At 40.0% G+C, this 15,858-nt stretch overlaps 4 protein-coding genes and 1 long non-coding RNA gene across 7 annotated transcripts; 2 read left to right on the forward strand and 3 right to left on the reverse strand.

The window, feature by feature from the left end:
- The first annotated feature begins 110 nt into the window (after positions 1–110).
- Positions 111–1,494, forward strand: LOC133170988 (ferritin, middle subunit-like). The gene is made up of 4 exons (XM_061304236.1): positions 111–392; positions 712–858; positions 934–1,059; positions 1,140–1,494. The coding sequence occupies exons 1-4, from the start codon at positions 291–293 to the stop codon at positions 1,293–1,295; spliced, it is 531 nt and encodes a 176-aa protein (XP_061160220.1). The 5' UTR covers positions 111–290; the 3' UTR covers positions 1,296–1,494.
- A 574-nt stretch (positions 1,495–2,068) lies between these two features.
- Positions 2,069–4,854, forward strand: syt5a (synaptotagmin Va). The gene is made up of 10 exons (XM_061304230.1): positions 2,069–2,144; positions 2,673–2,833; positions 2,956–2,970; positions 3,081–3,262; positions 3,573–3,659; positions 3,731–3,898; positions 3,970–4,137; positions 4,226–4,343; positions 4,445–4,578; positions 4,645–4,854. The coding sequence occupies exons 2-10, from the start codon at positions 2,677–2,679 to the stop codon at positions 4,852–4,854; spliced, it is 1,239 nt and encodes a 412-aa protein (XP_061160214.1). The 5' UTR covers positions 2,069–2,144; positions 2,673–2,676.
- Positions 3,689–4,450, reverse strand: LOC133170989 (uncharacterized). The gene is made up of 3 exons (XR_009718647.1): positions 4,198–4,450; positions 3,938–4,083; positions 3,689–3,814 (listed from the first exon to the last, which is right to left on the reverse strand). It is a non-coding gene; the product is annotated as an uncharacterized LOC133170989 (long non-coding RNA).
- Positions 4,855–5,898: 1,044 nt separating the features above from the next.
- Positions 5,899–11,237, reverse strand: tnnt1 (troponin T type 1 (skeletal, slow)). Of its 3 annotated transcripts, none has more exons than XM_061304232.1 (14): positions 9,999–10,887; positions 9,809–9,858; positions 8,246–8,273; positions 8,147–8,163; positions 7,963–8,079; positions 7,654–7,675; positions 7,337–7,397; positions 7,125–7,241; positions 6,967–7,044; positions 6,698–6,811; positions 6,510–6,619; positions 6,303–6,393; positions 6,188–6,228; positions 5,899–6,104 (listed from the first exon to the last, which is right to left on the reverse strand). In XM_061304232.1, exons 1-14 carry the CDS (start codon positions 10,226–10,228, stop codon positions 6,059–6,061), a joined length of 1,122 nt encoding a protein of 373 aa, XP_061160216.1. In that variant the 5' UTR covers positions 10,229–10,887; the 3' UTR covers positions 5,899–6,058. The 3 variants fall into 3 exon arrangements, with proteins under 3 accessions (XP_061160216.1, XP_061160215.1, XP_061160218.1); XM_061304231.1 differs by having other exon boundaries at positions 8,246–8,288; positions 9,999–10,374; XM_061304234.1 differs by lacking the exons at positions 9,809–9,858; positions 9,999–10,887 and adding an exon at positions 11,162–11,237 and having other exon boundaries at positions 8,246–8,288.
- Positions 11,044–15,123, reverse strand: pih1d1 (PIH1 domain containing 1). Its single transcript, XM_061304235.1, has 11 exons — positions 13,795–15,123; positions 13,173–13,274; positions 13,035–13,092; positions 12,780–12,968; positions 12,492–12,553; positions 12,141–12,222; positions 11,972–12,068; positions 11,775–11,801; positions 11,589–11,667; positions 11,350–11,493; positions 11,044–11,262 (listed from the first exon to the last, which is right to left on the reverse strand). The coding sequence occupies exons 2-11, from the start codon at positions 13,251–13,253 to the stop codon at positions 11,227–11,229; spliced, it is 855 nt and encodes a 284-aa protein (XP_061160219.1). The 5' UTR covers positions 13,254–13,274; positions 13,795–15,123; the 3' UTR covers positions 11,044–11,226.
- Positions 15,124–15,858: the final 735 nt, after the last annotated feature.

Genomic DNA, 15,858 nt, shown 5'->3' on the forward strand with positions numbered 1-15,858 from the left:
ATTGTCACGTGCTCCCAAAGCCTGCTGCCATTGGCGGATGTGATACATGACGTCACAGCGGTCATTAGATCGAGGAATATAAATTGAGGTCCTTCCAGTTCATCCCACACGGAGAGTTGTTTGAGAGTTCTTGCTTCAACAGTGATTGAACGGAACTTCTTTCGGCCTTTTATCCCCATCACCCTACTACTTCATAGCAGTTTTCTGTGTTATTTAGATAACTGGACAAAAAATTCTATTTTCTTACTTTAGTTTTTTTTGCAAGAAAAAGACAAAACCTACCAGCAAAGATGGAGTCTCAGGTGCGTCAGAACTACCACCAGGATTGTGAGGCCGCCATTAACCGAATGGTTAATATGGAGCTGTTCGCTTCCTACACCTACACCTCAATGGTAAGTAAGTCTGTCGAGGAAAGAAAAAAAAAAGACCAATGTCACGTTACGAGGTTAGAATGCATTTACCTGCAGCGCAAATAGACAAACGTGCTCTTTTGTTAACTGACCCAAGAAGGCATTTCCGGCTCCTGTTGGCTAGCTGGTGGAAAAGGCCAACCAATGTGCGTTACTTGTTCTATTAAAAATAAATGTTAAATATGCCCAAACAGATTCCCACATCGTAGACTACTGTTTTTAGTGAATTTGCGACAATTGGTATAATTTAATTTATTGCTCTACGGAAGCCCATCTAATTGATTTTATTTTCAAATGCTAGGCCTTTTACTTCTCCCGAGATGACGTGGCCCTTCCAGGTTTTGCTCATTTCTTCAAGGAGAACAGTGACGAAGAGAGGGAGCATGCCGAGAAGCTGTTGTCCTTCCAAAACAAAAGAGGTGGACGTATCTTCCTCCAGGATATCAAGGTGCGCACTACAAGCCAAATAAAAGATGTTGCTGTTTAAAATTTTGTTATAACTTCCATTTGTGCTTTTCTCCAGAAACCAGCGCGTGATGAGTGGGGGAGTGGACTTGAGGCCATGCAGTGTGCCCTGAAGTTGGAGAAAAACGTCAACCAGGCTCTGCTGGAACTGCACAAACTTGCCTCTGATCATGTGGACCCACATGTAAGTCTGCAAATTAACATTTACTCATTGGTCATAATTTGACTTTTCCTAATCTTTTCCTGTTTTTTTGGCATCCACAGCTGTGCTACTTCTTGGAAAGCCACTACTTGAATGAGCAAGTGGAGGCCATAAAGAAGTTGGGTGACTACATCACCAACCTGAGCCGAATGGATGCTGGAAACGACAAGATGGCAGAGTACCTGTTTGACAAGCACACTCTGGGCAGCAAGAGCTAAATGCATGGCCTTTTTTTGTGAAGGCCTGTAATGTTCATCAAAATGGGTCTTCATTAGCATTCTCTACCTAGCCAACTGTTTAATCTGGTTAACAAAGGGCCGTGTGTTTAGGTGGTATCATGGGATGATAAAAATTGTTTGTCAAATGCTCAAGTGGCTGTAAAGAGATGCTCGACACTGAATAAAAAAAAAAATTTAAGCTGGAATTGACCTTTTCTTTTTTCATAGACATAAGTATTGTTAAATGCTCTTATTTAGCAACCTGGTCCTATTTTGTTTTTTTTGCAATAAAATTTCCTTCAATTCATATAGTTTAGCCTGACTTCCATTGCTCCTGGTTGTCAGACTGTTGAAGTATTTCTCTGATTTAGATTGCTTTGTTGGGTTATTTTACAGAGGCAGCTGCTTTGAATTCACACGGTGCCTCTTAAGTGGCCTGCAACGTGATTCTGATTTTGGAAATCTGACATTCCTCTGTAGTACTCAGCCAGTACTTAGTCACAGTCTGCCCTCTAGTGATAAAAGATACGAACTACAACGCTTTGGCTTTAGCTACATCTACAATTGCCTTAGGGATTAAAACTTTAGATTGTTAATTCTTGTAGAAATATTTTATTAAGGTGATTTGTAATATCGAATTACAGCCTCAAGACTAAATATGTTGTGCAGAATGGCCAGTAAGTAGTTGGCATTGAGGGATAATGAGGAGATTAAAAAAAAAAGGATGGAGGAGGGCAGAGAGAGAGAGAGAGAGAGAAAGAGTTGTGGACAACCACTTCCCTTGAATCAACACTGTTGGATTGGAGCTCAATACCTTTAGATGCCTAATATTGACTGAGACAAAGATAGGTGAGTCATATTTATATTTTATATATGACCTATTTATATTATTTTACAGAGGCCATGTTAACTTGACATAATGTTGATAGTTAAAAAAAAAAAAAAAAAAGCAAAATGCCTTTTAAGACCCCCATAAGAAAACATCCTTCACATGAAGAAAAAAACCCAGCTATGAGATATTTAAATTTGACAATAAATTAATTAATGGCGCATAGTGAGGGGAAAATGGGCAGGAGGCTCCAAGAGGGAAAAAAAACCTGCTTAATTTGTTTAAACCCTGGGATTTTTGGATTACCTTGGCTACTTAATCTTGTTCTAATGCTTTCACGGTGACACAGGGACATCTACTCTGACTCGTTATTGAGGCGAGGGGCTCAACTCACAGCTTGAAATTCACACATACTATTTGAAACAGAATTAATCAAATTTCACCCTGGGATGTAAATACAATGCAGTTGTTGATGAAAATACTTTGAATGGTATTGGAAAGTACATTCAATTTACAAAATACATTTTGGGACACGATATTTCTCACAGAGCAATGATGCGGATGCTCAGCATGGAGGGGGCGCGACACCGCAGGGCAGCGGAGGAGGAAAGCAAGGAGCCCCCGCCACCTCCGCCCCCCTCACATCACTCCAACCACCAGTTTGCGAGCATGAAGAACAAGTTCTTCAACGAGCTCACACACTTACCCAGTAAGTGAAAAAATATATTCAATTCAATCTGAGGATTGCTTTATCTTTAAATATCAAATACCATCTTGTGTCATCTCACTTTGCATTTCTCATTGTCATGTGACCATTGTGCTCTGCTCCAGACCATACACTCAATTGTAAGTGTCATTCCACGAAACTTTCTTCTAAGATACTAAAACACTCATTTGGGCAATGATCTTTAGGTTGGGACTATCCAGCATAAAACTTTCCTCCCTTCTTTTTTCAGTGCCCATGTGGGCAGTAGGTGCCATTGTGGTGGTGGTCCTCACCCTAATTGCCTGTATGGGATTCTGCATTTACAAGAAATGCTTCAACAAGGGCAAAAAGCCCAAGAAGGTCAGAGAAAGAAAGGCCGGGCGAGGACGCAAGAAGAAGGACAAAGAAGGGGAGGACGGAGAAGACAAGAAGGTAAGCAGTTTGTTTGTTTATTTTCTTAAATTGATCTATTTTTATCATTTATTTATGTATTTTCTTAAATGTATTTCTTTTTATTATTCATTTATTGTGCAAGTGAGGCTGAAAATGAGCATTTCAGTATCCAGCGCTCCCTTGTTGATTCTCACGTATGACTAATGACGTCATTAGGCCACGCCCCTAAAAGTATGACTTCCACCTTGTATGTTCGATGGCCAACAGATTGTTGTTGTGATCTAAACATCAACACGAGATGTTGATGAAACAGTCAGTCTTTCATAATTACAGCTTGTGGTTCTTTTAGGAAGGTGAGGACGGCAAGGAAGAGGAGGAGAAAGAGAACTTTGGCAAACTGGAGTACACGTTGGATTATAACTTCACAGATAACCAGGTACACAGATTGTCTATCAAACCTGGACATACCTCCACTCATGTTGTTGCTTCTCTCATTGTTCCTCCTAGCTGATAGTGGGCATCCTGCAAGCTCAGGACCTGGCAGCCATGGACATGGGAGGGACTTCGGACCCCTACGTTAAAGTCTACATGCTGCCGGACAAGAAGAAAAAGTTTGAAACCAAAGTCCAGCGCAAGAACCTCTGTCCGGTTTTCAATGAGACCTTTATTTTCAAGGTGTGTCATACTGTCCAAATAACAACCAAGCCTTTTTACCTTTTAAAATTGGACCTTCTCGTCCTTCCAAGATACCCTACACAGAGTTGGGTGGTCAGACGTTGGTGCTCCAGGTTTTCGACTTTGACCGATTCGGCAAACACGACGTCATCGGTGAGATCAAGATTCCCATGAACACCATAGACCTGGCGCAGCCAATCCACGAATGGAAGGATTTGATTGGAGGAGAAAAAGAAGAGGTTTGTTTCTATTTTTATTTTCACCCAAATTTTGAGTGGTTTAGAAACGATACAACGAACCTGATTATTTGTATCTCTTTCGATACAGCAAGAGAAGCTCGGAGACATCTGCATTTCTCTTCGCTACGTTCCCACGGCTGGCAAGCTAACCGTTAACATCATGGAAGCCAAGAACTTGAAGAAGATGGATGTTGGAGGACTATCTGGTGGGCACACATCAAAATAACACCGTAGTCATTTGGAAGAAAAAAATAGAGACAAACTTGTAGTCTTGGTGAAAATGAACCACGTTTTGCTTCTTCCACAGATCCGTTTGTCAAAGTGGTTCTTCAGCACAACGGAAAGCGCCTGAAGAAGAAGAAGACATCAGTGAAACAAAACACTCTGAATCCATACTTCAACGAGAGCTTTAGCTTTGAGATCCCCTTCTCCCAGATCCAGGTGGGTAAACAATTGTTTAGTCCAACATTTATATAGCATTAAAAAACATTGTCTTCATCCCCACAGAAAGTCCAGGTGATCATCACGGTGTACGATTATGACAAATTGGGAAGTAACGACCCCATCGGCAAGTGCTGGATCGGTTACGGCGCTTCGGGCGTCGGACTGCGTCACTGGTCCGACATGTTGGCCAATCCACGCCGTCCGGTGGCTCAGTGGCACGTCCTGCAGCCGGAGGAGGAGGTCGATGCTGCCCTCAAGGCTCCCATCCGCTAAAATAACTCAAATAAAATCACACGGTACAATACATGGACAGTGAGGGCTCGATTTTTGGTGGACAGCGCATCTACAATGGCTTGCACGGATATTAAAAACCTTAACATCAACTCTTCTTACAAAGTCATATTTTAGTGAGCACTTTGCCAACTTTCATCAATATCGTCGTTATTTCACAGCGCTGCCCTGATTATCGGAGGGCGGGATTGAAGTTTAGGATCGTGAAATGTATTTATTAGATCATGTTTTGAATTGCAATAACATCTTTCTACTATCATTATTTTGTCTTTGTAAATGAGTTTTAGATTTTTGTTTCAAGGAAGTAAAATGTGTTTACATGGGTCTATTATAAGAGGCAATAATATTCTCACTTTTTGAGATTGCATTATGGATGACTTGGCTTATGTTTACCCGGTTAAATATTTAGAATTCCGACCAACTGTTTCTTTGTATGTGAAAAAGAAAATGTGTGTAAGATGGTATCCGTGTAAATAAAACATGATTAAATGGAATATTTCAGACAAATTCAGTGACAGATGGTCGTGTGGATTTAGTCTCTCGCTCACATACACGCGCCTCTGGAAAATCTGCTTGAATAATAATCACTATTATACCTCTAAATGAAAAATCATTAGTGTTTCTTCATTTTTCATATATAATGGAATCCACTCACAATTATATTGCTCACATTTATTTTGGACGAATGACACATTTGCCAACAGTTCCATTGGAGTGTGTGTGTGTGTGTGTGTGTGTGTGTGTGCGTCACGAAAGAGTGGATTAGCAGAGTGCCCTCTTTAGTCCTTGTCTCACGCAGTCAGTCAAACATGTGAGGTGGGAATTAAACAGGATGGTGGCAAAGTATGGACAGAGAGGATACTGACAAGCTACTTTAAATACAACGGATATGCTTTATGCAGAAAAGATTATGGTTGATATATTTTTTACGAATGTAAATAAACATTTATTGATGCTGGAGCTGACTTATTTTCTCTATATCGCAAAAAAAGGGCTTTGTTAAGGTAAAAAAAGAAAGATGCGAACTGACAGAGAGCATGTTGTTTTATTAAAATACATTATCGACAAACAATCAGAGAAGCCGTATACTTGTAGGGACTACAGATTTAAGATTCCCGCTCTTGTACTTCTTCTCGCCTTTTTATTATTACCTCGGTTTGGATTTAGAGTTCTTCCTTTCACCCTTTTACTTCCAACGGCCACCCACCTTCCCTTTGCCGTGCACCTTTTTACTGTAACACACACACGAGAGAAAGTTTGAAGTAGAAAAGACATCCGGAATCAAATCGAAGCGATAAATCGATTTAGTACTTACAATTTCTGCGCATGTTGGATTCTGTTGAGCAGCACAATAATCTGCAAAGAGCAAATCAAACCAATCAGAACAAATGACAACACAATCATAACATTCCGGTCCAAGACTCGCTCACCTCATATTTCTGGTGCTTTATATGCTCCATGTAGTCAAATTTCTCAGACTCCAGCTGGTAGATCCAGTTCCACAACTCCTGGGCTCGTTGTCTTTTTGGAACATGAAAAGAAAAAAGTCTTTTAGGCCTGAGGAGCAATGTGTTGCTTGGAGAACTGGGGGGATCTCCCGTGATAGATGAATGATAAGGAAAAAAATAATCAATCACCTGAGGGAGTCCTCTCTCATGCTGTCGATGTCGAGGGGCTGACGCCGGTCGGCCAGGGTCCTCTTCTTGACCTCTCTGCCAGTCATACGCTTGCCCCTCCTCGACTCAGCCTAGGACGGACAAGCTGACATGTTCACACGCACAGCCTCAGTATTTTTATTCTTTGCCATGAGTGTCAGAGTCAAGACCTTGGCGAGGAAGCCTCCAAAGTTGCCCCCTATGCCAGAGAGTACTTTCTTCTTCTTGGCGTCATCATCAGCTTTTTTCTTGGCTTCCTCCTCCTCTTTCCTCTGACGCTCCTCCTGGCAGATAAAGAAGGACGTCATAATGAAAACATGCTGGAAAACCATTCTGAAGACATTTTGACCTAATTTGCATTTGTTTTGATCTAAAAAGATTTTACCTGCAACCTGCCAAGACAGGAGAGAATCATTTTTTTTCGAATATATTTGCTTACCGCAATCCTATTCTGTCTGTCCTTCTCCTTCTCGGCTCGCACTCTTTGGATTTCCGCACGCTCTGAGCGACGACGTTCCTGACAGAGAAATTAGTTTAGTTGTTAGTTTAATTGGAATTTTGAAATGAATGAAACCTAATGACAGTTTTATTGCTTACAATTCTCTCCTTGAGCCCAATAAGCTCCTCCTCATCCTTCTTCCTTTGGTCAAAGTGGACGTCGATCAGCGTGTGCAGCTCCAACATGTCTTTTTCCATTCGCTTCCTGTGGATGTCCTGGTGGCAAAAATAGATTTGGGGTCGTAGGTCAAACGAAAATGACGAATAAAGAAACTCGACTCCGGATGAAAAGTTATATAAAGTCAACTTACATCAAAATCAACTCTATCTCCTTCTGGAATCTTTGGAGGGGCAATTTGAGCTACCGGTGGTCTAAATGGAGAGAACAAAGGAGGAAATAAATGAGTAAGAAATTCAATAAGAAATGCGAACATGTACAAATAAAGGGGACTGTTCAATTCTTGGCATTTCTTCAGGAGAACACTAAAAAAATGTTTTAACGCCAGTAAAAAAAATAATTAATTTTACTTTTTGGAGTTTTCAGCAACCGACGACTGAGGCAATTCACTCATTCCTCATTTTGCACTCAGCAAATTTAAAAGCGAGAGATAAAAAAAAGCAGACCTACTTTGGTTTGGGACGTTCTTTCTCTGTTGAAAAGAGAGAGGATTATGCAATTAGCAGTGAGTAAAACACAGAAATAGAGTATGCATTAAAGCACTGTTGTCAATTTTATTGCCACCAGTCTAAAACTCGCTGTAGTTAAAAAAACATTATAATGATCATTTGATTTTCTCTGGAAGGGGCTTAAGAAAAAATGTGAATCTGAACATAAACGGCTTACAAATACTAGGCTGTAGAAATTAATGACAATAAATACATAATTGAGAAATAAATATATGGTACAGATATACAGTATGAGGTGTCCTTCCATTACCTGTTTCATCCTCATACACGTGCTCCTCCTCCTCCTCCTCCTCCTCCTCTTCATGCTCATGGTACTGCTCATATTCTTCCTCCTGCTCTTCCTCCTGTGGCAGTTCCTCCTCCACCTCTGGCATGGAAAGACACAGATTGCACGCATATATTTTTGATAAACAGTTGACTACTCTGCACCTTACCCTCCTCTGCCTGATCCCTGGACAAAGAACAGAGAAAGAAAATGAATAAAATGCAATTGTGGCTTTTATTGCAGAAAGAGCAACTCAATGGATACTCACTCGTACTCCTCTTCTATGTCGGACATGGCTGCAAGAAACAAGTCTGTGAATGTTAAAACAAAAAAGAAAAATGATATAGCCATCTTTTCATTCGCTAATCTCCTCAGTAGAGCCACAATTGACCAGGAGGCGATTTCATCTTTCAAAAGTTTAGGTACACCCTGACATGACCCACATCTCTTTTTTTTTTTTTTTTAAATATCGTATTTTTGAGATCCACATTAGCAATAAAAACAAAAACTAACTAAATAATATAAATATAAATAAATAAATATATAAATAAATATATCAATAAATATATCAATAAATAAACAAACAAACAAATAAATTATAAATAAATATAATTCCATTGGTGCATGGTTTAATGCCGGCTCTTTTTGTCCTCGAACATTTTTAGACTCTTCACAGGAGGCCTTTTTTTACCGGTTGTAAATCACTTTAAATAAACAGCCAGATAATACATACTGAGATGCTTCTGGCTATAAATTGTGTCCTCGAGCTGCCACATCAAACAATGCAGAGACACAGAGGGTGTGTGTTGACACCATGTTGGCAAAGGATGCTGGAGCACCAATTCAAGAACAACAGGTGAGAATGTAACAAAGGTTAAACAAAGAGAGCTTGAGTTTCTCTCCCTTTTGTTCCGGCATTGCTCGCACGTTGTCCTTAAACACACTCTAGATCTCTTCCGTCACAGCTTTTCTGAAAAATGAAAGCTGCTAATTTGATTTATTGACATTGTGTATTTTCTTCTTGCTATTTGAGCACTTCTGTCAGCATTAAGCATCAATGTTGGAAGCTAAAAGGAGAGAGAGAGAGAGAGAGAGGTAGGCTGAAAAAATTTAGGGAGGGGGCTTAGGGAGCGTCAAAATCAACCAGGCAAATGCACTGGTCTTAGGGTTAGGGTCATTTTAGTCAAGGACTGTTCTTGTTGTATGTGTGTCCCTCACAATTTTAATTGATTTATACATTTAAAAAAAAAAATCTGCAGCTAATGAAAGGTAAGCAAGTCAATTGTGCAGCATTGCGTTTAATATGTGCATTTAAATATGAGGTTGAATAGAAATTGTGAGATGACACGAGCAGACCTTTCGATGATATCATAAAAGAACGAGCAATTATATCAACAGACTGATTCTGCTAAAAGTAGAATACCGGCAAAAATATTCATGAACCAAGAATCTCTTGGCAGGTTCAGGTGTTCGAATCTCAGCTCTGATCTTTCTGTCCGTAATTGGCTGTGTGCGTGTCCTGCAAACTGCCATGTAACAGCTAACCAGGTGCTAACTAGTTAACACGAACGTGTTTAGGCGCAAATGAGAGCGAAGAATGACATGACAGATACACAATGTAATCCGTACGAAACGATGTCTCGTAGCGTTTTATCGCTGCGAGACGAGAACATGTCGTCACTTTTTATATTTCTTTGCAAATTGAATAGCTTCACTACACAACTACTGTATATACTCACAATAGAAACACCTTGATAAATAAACCGAATTACTTGTATCTCCTCTGTGTTAATTCATTTATCTGAGAATAAAAAACAAATAAATGACAGACCTGTATGAAGACGCGGGATCAGTTGACACACACAAGCCGGACTGTGACTACTGTGCAAAGAAGGGGAGATTTATAGCAAGGGGGGGGGAACAATGAGTGCGTGGCCTCTATGGATGACTAGTTGCACATGCATTCAACGACTATGATGGAGTGTTTGAATATAGGCTTCAAAAATAGCGCGTGTGCTAACTTGCAGGTGTGCAGGGTTGACAGCCACGGGCGGATTAGACGGCCGCAAGATGAGCACCCCGTGGGATTAAGGGGAACGAACAGTGGGCTGGCTGGCTGGCTGGCGAGCTGGCTGACCTCACCGGACAAATGGAGGCTGGTGGCCCAGGACAGGTGGAGCGGGAATGACTCAATGAAAGGAGAGATAGAGAGGGTGGGGCAGGAGAGAGACAAAGCTGGCAGAGAAGGCATTAGTGCTATTTATACGTATAATTTAGTGTTGAGCAAAAGGCTCCATTAGACGAGTTATATTGATGCGACGGGACATTTAGAACTTAGATGCAGCTCCGTACGAAGCTGCTGAAATAATTGTGGAGTGGTGGATTTGGGTTAGTTCATTTTTTTGATTTAATCCTTAAATTTGATCTAAACTCTTACAGGCGTTTGACCTTCTTGGATGATGACAACTACTGTGGCCACTTTAAAACCCTAACCCTAGTTTGAAACCCTACTTTGGAATCCTAACCCTAGTTTGAAACTCTAGTTGTCTCTGAAAGCAGTGCAAGAGCATGAGAACGAATGTTCTGCAAGAGTACAGAGAATGGGGAGGAGGGTCATAAAGAGCCAAATCCAAAAATAGGGACCCGTTGACTTTTTCCATTGAGATGGGGGTGGGGTTCCAAAAAAGCACTAACAAAAAGTCACTCGGCTATACTCAAATGAATATTATTCCTCAAAATTGGGCTGAAGTTCACTAATTATATCCAATTAAGAGGTTACGATATGAAACTATCATTAGTAATACTTATATTGGATGGTATGTTTCACGATACAGTAATAAATAACACAGTTGGATTAAAATATTTCAATATGATATGCTGTATTAGATTGACATTCGTGTATTAATCAAAGATCGAGAAAAGAAGTGGATCCTGTTTTGAAGACAACAAGGAAGGTCCAGGAACAAAACTGCATCTTGCTGTTACATCAATTAAAATATTATTAAGAGTTATGAAACAATTAACATTGTCATCAATACAAAAGTAAACCACGAATATGAAAATGGATAGTTTTGATTACATTTTTATTCCGGTTTTTATCATACAGTCCGCTTTTTTTTTTACGTAAAATGATACAAAATCAATGATTGCAGTAAAATTTGAAAAGGGGATTCACTTCACTCACTATGTGCAGGGGAGTCATGATTTTCCAAGCATCTTAATGAATAATTGGAAGTTACGTCTGGTGTTTCAAGATGACACCACAGGTAAGGTGATTGTAAGAATCTAAGAGACACAAGGCACAACAATTATGAACCGCCGCCTTTGTTGCTTTCCACTTTCAGATCACAGACGGAAATCTGCTGGCTCTACCTGAGTGCTGCTGTTGAATTGCGCTACGCTCGTCTCCTGATCGACGAGGAAGGGATGGAAAATGTCCAGAAAGTAGAGCGAGGGCCGTGCTGTCAAGACCAGGCGGTCCTCGCCGATGTCCAGGACCAACGCGCGGGATGAAAGCTGTAAAATGAAGAATCTTTCTTGAGATTCACATTGTTTTATAGTGTCAGTATTTTCTGGGATGGTTTCACATTTGGAAAAACTGCGTCTCTCACCACACCAGGCAAGTTGATTTCTGCAATGAGATACTCAGGGACACCAGAAGGAGGCTCTACAAACAAGGTGAATTCTGGTCTGGGGGGGGTAAAAAGAGGACAGTTGACTCCAAATTATGAAGGTGGAGACCGGTAAACTGTCAGAGATACATAACATTAGAAGCAACAAAGGTGAACAGGTAATACCTTTTTGCCTCGGAAGTAGAGTTTTCCCTGTAAATGAAAAACAATGACAAATCACAAAATCAGTTTGTGTAAAATCTCTGGCTGAGCTCATAAATAATGCATTCCTCATGATATTTATTGCTTTTTTTTGGAAGGAAGTCATTTGGGAGGTGTCTGTTTTGCTTGGCTTCTTCAAATAATCCAACATGGAGACTTACTGAGGTTGCAGCTCTTGAATGACTGGCTTGCTTTTAGTGCGAATGTTCTGCTCGCTGACAGAGCCCAAGAATTTCCTGTTTTTCAGCACTTTCCATTCTGGACAAAGATGTGAAAGAAAATGGAGTTTATAGAAGACCAAAATGAAGAGAAGATTTGACTGGTAAACACCTCGGCTAAGCTCGATGTTGTACTTGTTCTCTAAACCTTCCAAAGACACCATGATGACAAACTGCTGGAACAGGGAGTCCTTCTGCAGGACACATAAAGACAAAAAGTAGCATGTTTATTACAGAAACATTTATTAGGCAATTACAATTATGCATGAACTAAATAGAGACACACTTTACTTTTAATGGCAACAATTAAAGAATGAAATAGTCACTGCAATATTGCTGATCTCCTTATCACTTAAGCAACTTAAGAGTCTTAAATGTTATGAATCACGTCCAATCCACCAACTCTTAACTATAAATACTTTGGCTCCGTAACTATAGTTGGAATAAAAGCTGCCTGACATACCTGACACTTCTGGAAAAACTCTTGATTGATGACCACATCATATGCAGTGCAACCCTGAGAGTCTGACGGAGACAAACTTTATATTTAGGCATAAGCAAAATGAGAGTAAGTGAACTCATCAAACTATACAAACAGTGACAATCACAAAAAAAAATGGAATAATGGAAAAATCCTACTCAACTGTGTTCAATATCAAGTTGTAGTCATTAAAGCGAGACCTACATAGATCATTTCAAAACCTGTGTTCATCACATTGTTGGGATGTTCATAAATAAAAAAATGACTTACTGTTGTCCAATTCAGTGTGTGGCTCGCCGAGGCTCATGGGGACTCTGTAGCCACTGGGATCTTCTAATTGGAGCAGATCTAGCAGTTTCTCTTTCGAGATCTCTGGTGGAGGTGGAACCAAGTTGGACTGGCAGATGTTGACGAAGACCTTCTTCTTGCCGGCCTCTGCTGTCGTCTTCACACAAATTCCTGAGAGGAAGGACGCCATAACCTGCTTTGTTGTATTTGTGTCATTTGTGTTGTAAAACTACACACCTGGTTGCGGCCGAATCACTTTGGAATCTGGATTTGCAGTCTGCATATTTCCTAGTGACTGAATTGAAAAAGAATCCGAATTTGGAGACCCACCGGGACGTATGATACATTACAAAAAAAAAGCCAGGGTAAAATGACCTGTGCTAAGAGCTGCTGATACAGATCTCCTTGCTCCTCTATCTCCATCTCGGAGTTGAGGAGTGTCGAGTCAGTTGTCATGGTAACAGGCTCCAAACAGTCCTGTGGTTCAACAAATATCATAGCTCGATAAACATCCTAAAATAGAATCCTGTGATATGAAACAGCCATTTTAATCAAACATGCACGTTGTATAGATTACAAATAAAATGGGGGGGAAAGGGTAATTGTTCTTTTAAAAAGACGGATAATATGTCGTCACATATTTCCTGAAATAGTGCAAGACTTGCAGCTTTTTCAAATTCCCATTGTCATTGAAAGAACGTACAGAGCAAGGAGTCATTCTGGAAGAAAGCTTGGTTCACTTGTTTTTAATATTCAAACCGTTCAAATGGGTTTACATGAAGGAAGTATTAAAACCATTTAGACCTGACTTTGAATTGTGCACACACGTGTAGCGACAGTATGAGGAGGCTAAACTTGCATATAAACAAACTGTACCGTCGGCTAGTTGACTAGCATAGCATCACCAGCAGTTCATTGGAGCCAGCGAACTTTTGTGCTTATAGTGCTCTTATAGGTCGTTTAAATACAAACACAGCACAATACATTATTTACTTACCTCGTTTCGGTTTCGGGTTAAGGCTGACTAGTTACGTTAAACTGGAGGACGGAAAAGGAAATTATGCACTTCCGTGTGTGATCCTTCAGAATAAAAGCGAGGTGTGTAAAATGCTCAACTCGTGCTACATTTCTCTTTTTTAACGGACAGATGAAGCAGGTCATCTGATAACCGTACATCAGTGATGTTGCTCTTTGCAAATGACAACTATAAAAACATGAAAATTACATCTACAAAAACAATCGCAAAACAATGAGCACAAATGAACTTGTTGCTTCTTGTACAAGAGAATTTGAACGAGTCTCTCAAAACACTGCAGAAAATCCAGCTGCTGAAATCATGGCAAAAAAACAAATATAACTCAACACTGTTCATGGTTGAACATAACACTCTCCATAACATAAAGCATATACCCCAAAGATATGAGATTGAAAAGAAATGGAGAAAATAAATATTCACCAATTTGCATATGAGCTGCGTTAGAAAAGCTTCAGGAGTGCCGTCACAGTTAGTTATAATCCAAAAATCGAAGAATAAAATGATGGAATGGGTAAACCGCAACCAGTTCACCAAAAGAAAACTATGATTACCGTATTTTCCGGACTATAAGGCGCACCTAAAAACCTAAAATCTTCTCAAAAGCCGACAGTGCGCCTTATATATGGAACAAATTTCTAAATTCAAACTGGCCCGAAGCATTGTGTCATGAAATCAAGCATAAGTGGCCTGCTGAAGACTATGAATCATGAATCAAAAAGACTATGGATCATCATTTTGTGATTATAAAGTCATTTGTTGCATCTGAAGTTGAAATAAAAAAAGATAAAATGGAGAATGATTTGATTTGGATTAAAAATCTGACATGATGCATTAATGGTGCGCCTTATAGTCCGGTGCGCCTCATATAAGGATTAAGTTTTAAAATGGGCCATTCATTGAAGGTGCGCCTTATAGTCCGGTGCGCCTTATAGTCCGGAAAATACGCTATGTTATTTATGTATTCTATTGACGCAACATAACTCTTATAGAAACACAAAGTTATGATGTTGCAAAATTTGAAAACAGTCCAAATGACTGCCTTGGTATCAAGGTAGTTGTCTTCCTGATGTCACAAAAGGGTTTGGTGATGTCAAGCAATCCGCTGTTTTGTGAGCAGTGGCACAACGCCTCACTCCTAGAACCTCTCTGGCGCACTTTGTCCAAAGATACAGTAATATACATTCATTCAGCCAGAGTAATAATCATTTGACCACATGTTAACCATTGTCAGTCGTGTAAATCTTTGAGAACTGTTACTAGTGTTTTGAACTTGTCGTGTCGTAAGCTCCAATGCGTAGTTTATGATGCGGACTCTCCGACGTTCTCCATCTGGAGAGAAAAGTGAGGAGACATCAATTTACAAAAAACGGTCGAAAAGCTGACTTTAGATGAATATATAGGGCACGGCCAACGAGTACATCAGCTTACGATAACACACCCATGAGTAATGGGCAATCGTGTTGAGGCATGCGCTTTATCGCTTCAATAAAATGTGATGTTGAAATGAAGACGAATGCACGTCATGTCAAACGAGTCAATTGCGTGAGATTCACAGATTGTGTTCAATAAAGCCGAGCGTTTGAATTAAAACAACTTGCATTCAATATGGGATCAATCAATAAGGTTCTTAATAACACCTACCAGCAAATCGGACTTTGAAGATTGGTTGTCATACTAGAGGAAACCCCCCCACCCCCAAAAAAAAGAAATACCGGTTAAATCATTGCACTAGGGCAAAAGAGATAGCTTATCATCTATGCCATAATCCTGCCCAAAGTCAGCTGGGATAGGCTCCAACTTCAATGAGGGATTTTTAATATATATTTTTTCATTATTATTACCACATGAATCAAATGATCCCATATGTGCTTCCTCGGTTTTTCAGCATCATAGACTCACCTTCCGCTGCTTCGCTCGTAACTTGCGTTGCATGTAAAAGTAAACAGCAAATGGCAAAGCAATGGCAAGCGTAGAAGAAATCCCAAATAGCGCCTTCAGGTAAAAAAGTTCTGGTGAAAGAAAGAA

The sequence above is a fragment of the Syngnathus typhle genome, linkage group LG17, assembly GCF_033458585.1.
Source record: "Syngnathus typhle isolate RoL2023-S1 ecotype Sweden linkage group LG17, RoL_Styp_1.0, whole genome shotgun sequence".
Classification (NCBI taxonomy): Eukaryota; Metazoa; Chordata; class Actinopteri; order Syngnathiformes; family Syngnathidae; genus Syngnathus; species Syngnathus typhle.

What these genes read in the sequence shown, in the direction of transcription:
- LOC133170988 (XM_061304236.1), top strand. Translation starts at nt 291, where the DNA reads ATGGAGTCTCAGGTGCGTCAGAACTACCACCAGGATTGTGAGGCCGCC. An exon ending in TCTTCCTCCAGGATATCAAG is followed by an intron (nt 859 to 933) that starts GTGCGCACTACA and finishes GCTTTTCTCCAG; the next exon opens with AAACCAGCGCGTGATGAGTG. An exon ending in CTGATCATGTGGACCCACAT is followed by an intron (nt 1,060 to 1,139) that starts GTAAGTCTGCAA and finishes TGGCATCCACAG; the next exon opens with CTGTGCTACTTCTTGGAAAG.
- syt5a (XM_061304230.1), top strand. Translation starts at nt 2,677, where the DNA reads ATGATGCGGATGCTCAGCATGGAGGGGGCGCGACACCGCAGGGCAGCG. An exon ending in AGGACGGAGAAGACAAGAAG is followed by an intron (nt 3,263 to 3,572) that starts GTAAGCAGTTTG and finishes TGGTTCTTTTAG; the next exon opens with GAAGGTGAGGACGGCAAGGA. An exon ending in ATGAGACCTTTATTTTCAAG is followed by an intron (nt 3,899 to 3,969) that starts GTGTGTCATACT and finishes CGTCCTTCCAAG; the next exon opens with ATACCCTACACAGAGTTGGG.
- tnnt1 (XM_061304231.1), bottom strand. Translation starts at nt 10,228, where the DNA reads ATGCCTTCTCTGCCAGCTTTGTCTCTCTCCTGCCCCACCCTCTCTATC. An exon ending in GATCCCGCGTCTTCATACAG is followed by an intron (nt 8,289 to 9,808) that starts GTCTGTCATTTA and finishes TAACATTCACAG; the next exon opens with ACTTGTTTCTTGCAGCCATG. An exon ending in TTGGAGGCTTCCTCGCCAAG is followed by an intron (nt 6,620 to 6,697) that starts GTCTTGACTCTG and finishes TGTCCGTCCTAG; the next exon opens with GCTGAGTCGAGGAGGGGCAA.
- pih1d1 (XM_061304235.1), bottom strand. Translation starts at nt 13,253, where the DNA reads ATGACAACTGACTCGACACTCCTCAACTCCGAGATGGAGATAGAGGAG. An exon ending in AGTGATTCGGCCGCAACCAG is followed by an intron (nt 12,969 to 13,034) that starts GTGTGTAGTTTT and finishes CCTTCCTCTCAG; the next exon opens with GAATTTGTGTGAAGACGACA. An exon ending in TCTACTTCCGAGGCAAAAAG is followed by an intron (nt 11,668 to 11,774) that starts GTATTACCTGTT and finishes TACCCCCCCCAG; the next exon opens with ACCAGAATTCACCTTGTTTG.